Source organism: Solanum verrucosum, unplaced genomic scaffold, assembly GCF_900185275.1.
Source record: "Solanum verrucosum unplaced genomic scaffold, falcon-dt-bn FXZP01000103.1, whole genome shotgun sequence".
NCBI lineage: Eukaryota > Viridiplantae > Streptophyta > Magnoliopsida > Solanales > Solanaceae > Solanum > Solanum verrucosum.
In genome coordinates this window covers 7,138,247-7,152,022 of record NW_026020048.1, presented here as the reverse complement: position 1 = coordinate 7,152,022, position 13,776 = coordinate 7,138,247, and the positions used below count along the sequence as shown (strand labels likewise).

General features: G+C 34.6%; 1 protein-coding gene and 1 pseudogene across 1 annotated transcript; one reads left to right on the top strand and one right to left on the bottom strand.

The window, feature by feature from the left end:
• Window positions 1-1,463: 1,463 nt before the first annotated feature.
• Window positions 1,464-4,446, top strand: LOC125822287 (adenylosuccinate synthetase, chloroplastic). Its single transcript, XM_049501674.1, has 4 exons — window positions 1,464-1,913; window positions 2,379-3,071; window positions 3,386-3,697; window positions 4,136-4,446. The coding sequence occupies exons 1-4, from the start codon at window positions 1,587-1,589 to the stop codon at window positions 4,304-4,306; spliced, it is 1,503 nt and encodes a 500-aa protein (XP_049357631.1). The 5' UTR covers window positions 1,464-1,586; the 3' UTR covers window positions 4,307-4,446.
• Window positions 4,447-4,750: 304 nt separating this feature from the next.
• LOC125822042 (dehydration-responsive element-binding protein 2F-like) lies at window positions 4,751-6,398 on the bottom strand (annotated as a pseudogene).
• Window positions 6,399-13,776: the final 7,378 nt, after the last annotated feature.

The window sequence follows — 13,776 nt, the reverse complement described above, 5'->3', positions numbered from 1 at the left end:
GCAAAGTATAGTCTGCAATCTGCATACACTCACTGTTTGACATCCATTCATCTATGTTTTTATTTTTATATATCTTCTGTTCCGGTGACCTTTTTTCTGCAGATTAATAGATAATTTGCTTAACAATTTCATGCAATTCATTTGTTATCAATCTAGTAATTTTAATTGTGATTTATCTGTTAAACAGACGGCACTTTTGTTATTTGATACCCTAGAAATACTGCATACAACTATCTCTGCAGAGTGAAGCAAAAGGCTCTACCTGTCGATTCACAAGAACAATATCCCCATCTTGTAAACAACTTTGCCTTCAAATTCATATTCATTGCTCTTCCCACCTTTAAGAAGGCAATTTTCTTGATATTGCTATACGCATCTCTCTTGATTTTCTATCAGCAAATGAGTCAGTCCCATTGATAATGACATCTCTCATTTTAACAGCATACCAAGGTGTCACCGTCCATCTGATATAAAAATGAGATATATATTATCACAAAACGAGCAAATGTGGATCAACTCCACAATAAACAATACAGGGGGGAGGGGATATACTTGCTCTTACTGGTTCATTATTCGAATAAGAAATCCTAGACACTACTGAAAATTTAATCTCTCTAAGCAGCTTACATGAATCTAACACATATTTAAACACGTTAGAATTCATTTTCAATTTAGTTTTTCATTGAATAAGTACAGGTTGCTACTGCGCAACTTTTGATGCATAACTTAGTTTTTATAAAACTTAGTCGAGCAAAGTAAAATTTTAGTTTTGTCCAAAAAAAAAAAAAAGTTTTATGCCGAGTGAATTAAGTCGGAATGAATAAGAATACTTTGATCCCATACAAATTAAACACAGGTCAATTTAAAGGAAAATTCGCGCAAAAACTTGATCCAAGTACTCATTCACATCAAGCACAAACGGCCCAAACACTGATTCTGATACTTTTTTTTTTTAATTAATACTCATACAAATTATTTACTCTCCTTCGTTGTAATTTGTTTATTTGAATTTTATTTCATAAGGGTTTAAAAAGTAAAAAAATAATTTTGAATTTTTACTTCGTTGTAAATGTCATTTAAAAAGTACTTTCACGGGATTAATTTACTTGTCATTTTGTTTTATTTACACGCCTTTTGAAAATAATATGTTTGACTTTTGACTATCATATCTTTATTTGTTATGTTTAATCATTTGAAACATCAATTTCTCTTTAAAAAAAGAAGAGTTAATTCAAACCATCAATATTAAAATATGAGTATGTGTTTTACTGCTATTCGCTTAGATTTTCTACACTAATAATTAGTCAATATTTATTGTATTCAATTATATTTTAATTTTTTAAAATAACAAATATCTTAATTTATTTTTAACAAGGATAATAAAGTTGTCCAATAAAAATAGAAAAAGGAATCAAAGAGAGAAAAGAATAGATATCAGTACGTATAATATTTGCCGCACGTAATGAATTGGACCTAAACCCTGAAAAAATAACATTTTCCTCCTCATTTCTCATTCCTCTCTCTTGCATATCTCCGTTTTTAGCGTGCACAGCGCCACCGCACGCCGCCGCGGCACTACCATTACCATGAACATCTCAACTCTAAGGCTCGATTCCAATCCAATCACCACGGCAACGGCGACTCACCGGAATGGGATCCTCGGTTGCAATGGGACCTATAGTTGTAGGTTCAATCAGTTCCAGCAGAGGAAGAAGACTCCTTCAGTTATCGTTTGTTCGACAAAGCCGCTTGCCTCGGTAGTCGACCATCAAGGGGTTAATGAGTCAGGGACGAGTCGAATTGAGTCACTCAGTCAGGTATCCGGCGTGTTGGGTTGCCAATGGGGCGATGAAGGAAAGGGAAAGCTCGTTGATATACTGGCTAAGCATTTCGACATTGTTGCTCGTTGTCAGGTATATTTATATGAGTTTATGTTCATAAACAATTTGATATGCATGATTTGTTAACCTTATAAATGTGAGTAATAACTTGCTTTAACCAGTTAAATAGCACTGATACTGCAAACCTAACGTCATGGAGTAAATTTTAGGCCATATCAAGAACAGTATTTGCTTTGTTATTTGAAAGTTCTGTGAGATATACTTGGTTTCTGTAAGTGGGTGAATTAGGATAAAGGAGGCCTCCTAAAGATGCCTAGTGAAACCTTGGGTTTCATAGTTTCTATGGAGAGCTGTTTCAAGTTCTATATTATGAAATTATCAATGTTTATATCAAATATTTTTGTATTATGTTTCATATGTATTACTTATAACCAATTTGTTTTAAACTTAATATTTTTTGCTATCATGTCATTCCATTTCACTTATATTGCCTGAGAGATGAACTTGTTGCTCTTCAATAACGTTTCTTGCTTTCAGGGTGGAGCAAATGCTGGGCACACTATTTACAATTCTGAGGGGAAGAAGTTTGCCCTGCACCTTGTCCCTTCTGGGATTCTCAACGAGGAAACTCTATGTGTTATTGGTAATGGAGTTGTGGTGCATCTACCGGGACTTTTTAAAGAAATCGATGGTCTTGAAGCTAATGGAGTCTCTTGCCAAGGAAGGATCTTGGTATCTGATCGTGCACACTTGTTATTTGATTTTCACCAAGAAATAGATGGGCTTAGAGAAGCTGAGCTAGCTAAATCCTTTATTGGAACCACCAAGAGAGGCATTGGGCCATGCTATTCAAGCAAGGTTATTAGAAATGGCTTAAGAGTAAGTGATTTAAGGCATATGGACACATTCCCCCAAAAGCTTGATCTTTTATTATCAGATGCCGCCGCAAGATTCCCAGGCTTTAAGTATGGTCCTGACATGCTCAGGGAAGAAGTGGAACGCTATAAGAAATTTGCTGAGAGGTTGGAACCCTTTGTTGCAGATACTGTGCACTTCATGAATGATGCTATATCTCAGAAAAAGAAGATTTTGGTGGAAGGTGGTCAGGCAACAATGTTGGATATCGATTTTGGAACATACCCTTTTGTGACTTCATCCAGTCCATCGGCTGGTGGAATCTGCACAGGTCTTGGCATTGCTCCCAGAGTTGTTGGTGATCTTGTTGGTGTGGTAAGCAAACTTGATTTATTTTCTTAAGGGAGCTTTTGCCCTTTTACACTGAAGAATGAAGAATTCTCATGATATTCAATTTTATCTGATAGTCTAGCTAATATTATGGGAATAAAGCTAGTGTTATCTTTCCAAAAACATATTGCAGTACCTATATCATTGTCAATCGGTTAAACGTGCAATGCACCCAGCTCTTTGCGAAAGAATATGATCCTCATATCAACTAGCTCTTTGGAACCTGTTCACTTGCATGGTCTTTCAGTTTGCATTTAGTGTAGAGCAGTAAACATTTTTAACTGATGTTTTTCCTGCAGGTTAAGGCATATACCACAAGAGTTGGTTCTGGTCCTTTTCCAACAGAAATCATGGGCAAAGGTGGTGACCTTCTTCGTTTTGCTGGGCAGGAGTTTGGCACAACTACTGGACGTCCGCGTCGCTGTGGTTGGCTAGACATAGTTGCACTGAGATTCTGCTGTCAAATAAATGGATTTGCTTCTCTTAACCTAACAAAACTAGATGTGCTGTCAGATCTACCAGAAATTCAATTGGGTGTTACTTACAGGCATCCCGATGGCTCAGCATTAAATTCTTTTCCCTCTGATCTTCGTCTTCTTGAGCAAATAAAAGTAAGTTTCTTTTATCTTTCTTTCTTTCTTTTTTCAACATCCTTTTGCATGATATTGTGGTGTTTGGAAACCCAGATTATTAGTTCCAACTTTCATGTGAATGTTTGGGGAAATTGAGCCGTATTAACGCATTGGTGTCGCTGAAAAGCATAAATCTTTTTCATTAAAGTTTCATTTGTGAGGAGTTAACTTTTGTTTGATTTCCTTTACCCTATTATTGGGAGATGGAAAAAAATGAAGTTTCCTGATTTTTTTGGTGCTTCTTTGTTCTTTCAATCTGTCGTTTTCTCCCATAAATCATAATTTTTTCCTATTGGCTGTTCATAACTAGAGACCTTCATTATGCATATTGAATCTTCTTCCCTCCTGTTGCGTGTATCTTAACACCATTTTGTATTTTCCTGTATTTTGACTTCTATTATTTATCATCTATATTAGGTGGAGTATGAAGTTTTGCCTGGGTGGAAGAGTGATATTTCTTCCATCAGGAAGTATACTGACTTGCCTAAGGCTGCACGTGAGTATGTAGAAAGGATAGAGGAGCTTGTTGGGGTCCCTATCCATTACATTGGTATAGGACCTGGTCGCGATGCCCTTATCTACAAGTGATTTTAGATTTTTTCATCATATTGCCAGAATCATATTCTTCAAATTGCTGGTAAACCTTAGACTAAGCTTGTAGTAACATCATGAATTATCATTTTGATGTCATTGCTTACTGTAAAAATTATGTATTTGTTGTCTTTAAAGGCTAGATACCCCCCCCCCCCCCCCCCCCTTTCTTTATTTTCCTTTTGGAATTTTGTGGGACCTCCCAAGGAAAAGTCAGTTAAGAATGCCAATGATCAAGGTTTCCGTTAGCTTGTTCAAGTCTGCTAACATCAGCAAATATCCTCCCACCCCTTAAGAACAGGGGATTGATTACCCAGGAGTGGTTTGAAAGGTTTCCCCTCTAGTTGGTGATGATTTTGATTCTAGTAAGATGGTGCATACAAACAGCTACAATAAATCTGGTCATATAGACGGTAGACCTATTAAAATGGTTCAGTATTTTCAGAAGTTTCATAGTGAAGAGGGAAACATAAGCTCATCATTAACATTGTACGCATCAACCAATCTACTAGCCTCTGCTGCTGCCTCACGATCTTCTATACCTGTTATTGCACCTAGTGTGTCTTAATTGTAACTTGTTGTATCAGCAAAGAAATTAGCAACTGAATTGTCATCTCTAAGTAAAACTCCCCACTCTGTGAAGCAACTGAGTTTACAATCATGACCTCTATCAGGCTGTTGATCATCTCTTTCAGTATTCCAATCTGTTGAAGAAATCCATTCAGATCAATCTGAGGCTTCTCTTGATCATGAACCACTACTTTGTTTCATGACGAGAATTTGACTTCCCTTTTCTCCTCCACATGTGGAATTGTCGAGTGGGGTTGTTTAGTTTAGTTTTGTATTTCATTCTTGGGAGTTGGGATCACTGATTGATGAACTTGAAGATGATGCTGCTGCCTATGTTCTCTTGAGTTCTTGAACTCTTTGGTGAACTACATGAACATTAGGCTGAACACTTAAGTTTAGCAACCCAGTGCTATTAGGGAATATTGATGAAACAAGTTGTTGCTTGAAGTGAACCATTTGAACTTTTGTGATTTGTTCATGTGGGGTAAATTAAGGTCCATATAATCTCCTAGCTGTTTCATCATAAGCCACAACAGCTTCTTCTGTTGTAGCAAAAGATCCTAACCAAAGCCTTCTTCTCTTCTTTGGCTTTCTGATTTCGGCTACCCATTTGCCCCATGTTCTTTGTCAAATGCCTCGGTGTTCGCATAACGCGTTCTGAGGACCACCTTTTCCTCACTTGAAAGCCCGTTTGGTACGCTAGACTAGATTTATCTGTGTCGTGAAGAGTGATATTTTTGCTCAGTGTTGAATGTGAGGGCTATATGGTAAGGCGAGGGGATATGTATAAGAGAGAATTTGTAGTTTGATTTAAATGTTTTCACGTTTGTTGAAAGTCTTATAAGAGCTCCTGCATAAGTGACCGTTTGAGCTTAAATGGTCTGGAATTTATCAATACAACTTTTTTTTTTCAAACCAAAGGTATACTTCACCAGAAAACTTGTCCCTACACACCACAACAAAATGGTGTGGTGGAGAGAAAACACAAACACCTTCTTGAGACTGCTAGAGCACTGTTGTTTCAATCTAAACTTCCTGTTAAGTATTGGGGAGAGTGCATTCTCTGTGCAACATACATAATAAATAGGCTCCCATCCACTGTGTTGAACAAAAAATGTCCCTATGAAATTTTATACCACAGAAAACCCCTCTATTCACACATGAGAAGTTTTGGATGTCTTTGTTATCCTACTGTACCCATACCTCATAGAGCTAAGTTTAAACCAAGAACTACTCCTCATATTTTCATTGGATATCCTCATGAGACAAAAGGGTACAAAGTCCTAAATATGTCTACCGGTAAGATACATATCTCCAGAGATGTTGTTTTTCATGAAAATATTTTTCCTTTTAATAATACCCCTTAAAATACAAATGTTTCACCTATTTCATTGTTGCAGTCACCTTATTTCATTGATATTTTGGATGTTTTTGTTAAAGATGGCACACAGGATACTCTAAATAGTTCAAATGGTCCTACTGCTACATGTGACTTGTCACCTAATCCCTCTGCATCCATGCCTTCCCCATCTGTACCTCCTGCACCCCTATCTGTTAACCAACCTCATGCTCTCCAACAAATTGAACCTAGGAGATCCACTAGATGTCACAAACCTCCAAAACATTTGAATGATTATGTTCACTCTATACCTCAACTTAAACCATCTGTTCCTCAAAACTCAAGCACCAACCCTTCCCTCCAAGCCCTTTTCTCTAATCACCACCACTTGGCTCATAGTGCTCTAATTCCTGCTAGTCAAGATATTGTTAGAAATGTTTGCATTGACAGGGAACCGACTTCATATGAGGAAGCTGTCATCGATCCTGTATGGCAGCTAGCCATGACACAAGAGTTTGATGCCTTGCACTCAAATTGCACTTGGGATTTAGTTCCCCTCCCCCCTGGGAAGAAAGCTATAGGCTGCCGGTGGGTCTACAAGATGAAGCACAAGGCAGATGGGAGCATAGAAAGGCTCAAGGCCAGGCTTGTTGTCAAAGGTTATACACAGCAAGCAGGGATTGATTATACTGAAACTTTTTCCCCTGTAGTGAAAATGACCACAGTCAGGGCCTTATTAATCACAGCAGTTAAACAAGGGTGGACTATGTATCAGCTGGACATAAATAATGCCTTCCTTCATGGTGATCTACATGAGGAAGTGTACATGGACGTACCACCTGGACTTGCAGTCCAGTCTCCTAATTTGGTATGCAAGTTGAACAAGTCCCTTTATGGACTCAAGCAGGCTAGTAGACAATGGTATGCTAAGCTCACTGAAGCTTTATGTTCTAGGGGATATGCTCACTCTATGTATGACTATTCTCTCTTCTACAAGAAGAAAGCAAATTCAGCAGTTTATGTGGCTGTGTATGTTGATGATATAGTTCTTACATGTACTGATGCTGATGAGATAGCAGACCTGAAAGTTTATCTAAACAACAAATTCAAAATTAAGGATTTGGGATTACTTCACTATTTTTTGGGAATGGAGGTACTTCACACAGATCAGGGAATTATTGTCTCACAAAGAAAATTTGTGCTTGACTTACTAAAGGAGTATGATTGTTTGCATCTGAGCTCCTTATCTTCCCCTCTTGATCCCAATACCAAGCTGAGAGCTAAGGAAGGTCCAGTTCTAAGTGATAGTACTTACTACAGAAAGTTAGTTGGAAAACTTAACTTCCTTACAAACACAAGGTTGGATATTGCTTGTAGTGTTCAACACTTAAGCCAGTTCATGCAGGACCCTAGAGAGCCACACTTGCAGGCTGCTTTTCACCTCCTAAGATACTTGAAGTTTGATCCTACATTGGGTTTGTTTTTGTCCAAAGATGCAGATTTTTCTATGAAAGGCTATTGTGATTCAGATTGGGCCTCATGTCCAGATTCCAGGAAGTCTGTGAGTGGATTTATAGTATTGCTTGGGGGCAGTCCAATAAGCTGGAAATCAAAGAAGCAAGAAACCATCTCTCTATCATCAGCAGAGGCTGAATACAATCACTCAGGAAAGTAGTAGGTGAATTGGTCTGGCTAAGTCGACTGCTTACTGAGTTGGGTGTTCCCTATCCAAAGCCTATTTCAGTTTTTTGTGATAGTCAGTCTGCCGTACACATTGCCAAGAATCCTGTTTTTCACGAAAGGACCAAACACATCGAGGTAGACTGTCACTTTGTGAGACATGTCTTACAACAAGGACTTATCACATTGCATCATATTGCTACACAAGACCAGTTGGCTGACATATTGACCAAAGCCTTAACAGGAATCAAGCACTCTTCTATCCTTGACAAGTTGGCAGTGTTATCTTCACCTCCAACTTGAGGGGGGTGTTAAGTATTATATTGCACAGCTCACGTATTGCATTGTACAGCTCACATAATTAGTTATAGAATTGGTTAGAGAGTTAGTTAGCTCATGTATTCAATGTGTATAGTTAGTTAGCTCAAAGTGTAATAGTCTAGAAGCTTCCAGCTGATGTGTATATATACTTCACTGATGAAATAGAATCATTCAAGCTTTGCATTCTACAAGTTATCTTCTCTGCTCTTATTCTTTACTGATTGTCAGAATTGAAACAATGGAAGCCTTGACTACAATCAGTAAAGAAGAAGAGCAGAGAAGATAACTTGTAGAATGCAAAGCTTGAATGATTCTATTTCATCAGTGAAGTATATATACACATCAGCTGGAAGCTTCTAGACTATTACACTTTGAGCTAACTAACTATACACATTGAATACATGAGCTAACTAACTCTCTAACCAATTCTATAACTAATTATGTGAGCTGTACAATGCAATACGTGAGCTGTGCAATATAATACTTAACAGTATAGTATACACTGCATATCAAGTCACATTATTCTTATTTCTAATTTCCTTCATTGTTTATTTTCCTACTGTTCATAATAAATGATGAAAGAAAGATCGATCACATCTTTAATAGTAGGTTTTGGGTTCGAGCCTTACTAGGTACGGTGTTACCATCGTTTAAAGTAAGTGTATCCAAGAGTGGTTTGACAAAACCAAGGGCCTTCATGGCTTTTCTCGATTAATTCGATCCTTTTTCTATTAGTTGCTTTTGACAAATTCAAAACACATCGGAATATGTTTTTTCTAAAAGAAAATATCACAGTTTTTTACCAATCTTTCTTGATTGTTTTCAAAAATCACCCAAAATAATTTTCCAAAACGAAATATTCCAAACACTTGCGAATTTTGAACTAAAATATATATTCTACTAAAACCAATACCGAGATCTCCTTACAAACTACCAAAAAATATCTTTTTGAACTATTATAGCTATATTACCAAATCTACAAGTACTAACCAAAATCGGCAAATATTTACCCACTTTCAAGGTAGAATATACTTTCCTCACACTTTTCTTTTTAATCGGACCTTAAAAAAAACACATTGACAGATGTTTAATAATGCTATCAGCATTTTAATGATGTTTGATCCCACTTATCTGGCAAGAAATTACAAATATATGGTCGTTTATTTAAAAATTCATTTATTTTAAGGATAAATGAACTACTGCAAAGTTTTTTCATATTTTTAAAATTTCGTGTTCAGTCAAACAATTTCACATAAATTGAAATGCAGTAAATACATTAATTAATTAATTATCGTAATTTTTTTAAAGAAACATTTGTTTAATCGTTTAAAAGGTTTCCCCCCCTTAACATCCCTCTTGGTTTTGTCTATGAGATTAATATAATAAAGTAGAGAAGTGAGAAGTTGCACTTTATTGATCTCGAACTCAGATCACGATGCATAAAGCAAAGATTTTGGATTTGCACAATCAATAGTAACGTATAAGTAGGTAGCAGCAGTATTATGAAGGAATTGATGGAATATGAAAACCACTAACTGTAAAATAAAAAAGTTATGCTTCCTTTAACAAGTTGCCCCTCCATTTTAGGCCTACTGTCTTGATTAAAGGTTTGAAAAAATCTCTGATGCCTTGTATCAGTAAATTTATCAACAATTGAGGAAACTTGAATTGTTCAGAGCCCAAAGGCCAAAGAATTTATAGTAATCATGAAAAAGGTAGTGCCTTTATCCCATATTCATGCAGCTAACGTACCTGTAATCTAACCCTATACCACTTTTGCTGCTCGCATGGCCAGTCACACCGCGGTAGAGTCGGGATTTGAAATTTATAAATTCAAAATTTTAGTCTTTCAAAATTATTGAATTCTGTTGTTTGATAGCTGGTTTGGAGATGCATTATGAACGTATTAAATCTTGCATAAAAAATACCACATTTTGGTAGTTGGTTTGGAGGAAAATTCACCATGTATAAAATTAATGTGGTGTTTGATTTGCAATTAAAAAATCCACTAAACTGTGTATAATTTTATGCAAAATAGAAGGTGAATAACTACACAATCATAACTAATTTCTGTATAAAATACTACATAAATTCGATCATAACTAATACATGCATAACTCTATCAAGCTACCAAACGACAATTAATAATTTATACATATGATATTCGATGAGTTTTTAATAATAAATACAAGAGCTTGATCAAAACTTGCGAAAGAGTTCGACCGAATCCATTATCGGAACGCTATCCGCGCTAGGTCAGGGACTCAGGCACGCGTTAAAATATTTATACAGTTAACTGAGCGATCTCGGATATTACATTTCATTGCACACGAAAAAAGTGTATTTACAGTTTATCTTGTCACTTCCAGTTTATGTAATAAAAATTAAATTTGCTTACTGCAGTACTAGAAATCTTTTTGTCTTATTCTAGCTAGCTAGCTCTTCTTTTACGTTATATTACAACAGTTTTTTAAATGATAAAATTAATTTTATAAAGGAGGCTTACGTGGAAATATTCTTGACGAACTTTATAATATATCAAATATATAAGGGAAAAGGGTTTGATATACCCCTCAACTTTGTCATTTGGAGCTGATATGCTTCTCGTTATGAAAGTGGCTCATATATACCCTTACCGTTATACAAACGGCTCACATATGCCCCTACCGTTACAAAATGACCTCACATATACCCTTCATTTAACGGAAGTAAAAAAAATAGTTTTAAATTTATATTTTTGACTTTTGATTTTTTTTTTAAAAATTATTTAGGGGTATATATGATTTTTCTAGCAAATTTCAAGGTATGTTATAATTTTTTTCGGACATAATTTTTTTTTTGCCTTCTTGATTATCATTATTTGAGTTTCTTATTCTCATTTTATTTTTTTCTTTCATTCCTTAGTGTAAAGAAAAAAATTTAAAACTATTTTTTTGTTGCTATATTATAATTTAAAACTATTTTTTCGGATATATTGTAATTTAGTTTTTGTATTTGAAGAAAAAAAATTTGGTCATCTATAATAAATTTTACAAGAATATTACCGAAACTTAAATAAATTTGACCATCAAAATAATAAATCTAAATTAGTCATTGAAACAAAAAAAAAGTTAAAAATAATAATATATGTTTGAGGAGGATTAAATATACCCATATGGATTTATTTTTTAAAATAATTAAAAAACTAAACCAAAATTTATTTTTTCACTTCCGTTAGAGGAAAAAGGTATATGTGAGTCATTTGTATAACAGTAGGGGTATATATGACCCACTTTCATAACGAGGGGTATATCAACTCTAAATGACAAAGTTGAGGGGTATATCAGACCCTTTTCCCAATATATAATGTATGTAACTTAAGCTTCAAATACTAATTGCCTGGAATATTGACCTTAAAGGCTTAAATATGATCTGATTGTATATACAGTATTTTTTTAAATTATTAATGTACATAATTTAAATTCTTTTATACTCTACTACTTGTAATATTTTAGATAGAACAAGATACAAGCAAAATGACATACTTCCAAATTTAATAAGTTTACTGGATGAAAAAGCTTTCTCTAGGTTCCTCCCATTTCAATTAGGATGTTACATTATCTTTATACTCATTGTAATTACTTAATATTTAATATTTTAGATAGACAACAATGATACAACTGCTAATCATTCTGTTTTTAATCTAGAGGCCCCTCCTTTTTGTCTTGTATAAAGGGGTTTAATTATTGTCATTTATATATGTAAAAAATAACAAATTAACTTTTCCGTTTGAGCACTGAAAATAAGAATCCCTTCTTCTCAATATGTAAATTATTTTATTAACTTTCAAGATTATACGTTCGAATGCACGATTAAAGTAAAAAAAAAAATACTCCTCAAATTCTAACTATATCATATTTTTCTCTTTCAACAAATGATGACTTGATTGAATGTGGGTTTTTTTGATCATATACATATGTATCCCAATAAAAGTATTTCCTCGTAAAAGATATCTATATGAATTTTTTTTTGTAATGTTTCATTATTAGTTGACGTGTCATCTTTATTGTCGTATTTCTTTATTTTCATAATTACTTTGATTTGATTCTCTTGATCCAAGAGTCTTTCAGAAAATAACTTCTTTATCTTTACAAGGCAACACTAAGTTTTATGTACACTCTACCCTCTCCAAACTTCACCCATGAAACTACATGGATACGTTGTTATTGATAACATAACAAATCAAGACTGTGTATAACTTAAACTAATTACTACTTGTAATAAGTTTTTGTATGCTAATTCTACATTAGTGTAATTTTATACCAATTATTTGTAGAAAAACAAGTTGAATGACTAGACGAGTCATCATAAAAGTACGTAAAATTTCGGATGCGTGTTTCATGGGTGTCGCTTTGCTGTAAAATTAGGGATCAGTCAATGGTCATATATATCGCATAATGAATCCTTTCACGTCAAATCAACTTTAATCTGCCCTAAATATTGCAATGACAACAAGTATAGTAACTCAAATTCATAGTCAAAATTTATGATAAAATGTCTTAGCTAGTGGCGGAGTCATATATACTCGTGTGTTCTTAATAGTTACGTTAAAATGTTTTTTTATGTATATATATTGCATATTAATATACTTGACTTCTATGCGACTTTACTTTTTTATAGATTCTGATTTCGCCACTAGTCCTAGCATAGTCTTGTTGTTTCTATATGCTAGATGCAACGATTGAGGGAATCCTGGAAAATTGTTAAACATAAAAGAATCTACTAAAGTTGATGTAAATTTATACACATTTTGGGGAAGACGTTATGAATTTATAATTTGTAGTTTCTTTGTTGGGTTACATCTATGTTCCATCCATCAATCCTGACCAGTCAGAACCAGCGAATCAATTTCCAATTCTCACTACAAATTAAAGTTTGACTGTTCAGTAACATGATCCCTCCGTTTCAATTGATTTGTTTGTTTTGAATCGATATGAAGTTTTATAGAGAAAATGGTCAAATGCCCCCCCAATTTATTATCGAATTTCTAACTACACATTTAAACTTTACGGGGGTCCTATCACCTCCCTAAACTGTTTAAAACTGAAATTATCATCTTCCTAAATGCTTATGTGGCGAAGTGAGTGTATTTCACTCTCCCTAAGAGAGTGAGCACCGAAAAAAATATTAAAACATTTTTTTTAGTGTATATATATATATATCTTTTATTTTTTTTCCCTATTCTTTTCTTTCTTCATAGAAATCTCTTCCTTCTTTGTGACCAGATCTGTCCATCTCCTGTCATTTCTACGTCGTTGCCACCACTGCTATCTTAACCGGATGTACCATAGAATTTTTGTATTCCTCTTGATTCTAATTTGTGTATGGAATTAGGAATTTTTGAAAATCAACTCTTTATCGATATTATTGGAGTTGTTAATCATCCTTGTACATGATCAACCCACAAAGTTAATTCGGTTGACGAATTCTTATTTTGGTTCTTCGGAGCTCCAAATTTGTAATTTTAATCCAAACCAACAAAGAATTTTGAATTTTCGATGAAACCTAGATTGATTTT

Coding starts and splice junctions, on each gene's coding strand:
- LOC125822287 (XM_049501674.1), top strand. CDS start 1,587: ATGAACATCTCAACTCTAAGGCTCGATTCCAATCCAATCACCACGGCA. Junction 1,914..2,378: donor ACATTGTTGCTCGTTGTCAG/GTATATTTATAT, acceptor TCTTGCTTTCAG/GGTGGAGCAAATGCTGGGCA. Junction 3,698..4,135: donor GTCTTCTTGAGCAAATAAAA/GTAAGTTTCTTT, acceptor CATCTATATTAG/GTGGAGTATGAAGTTTTGCC.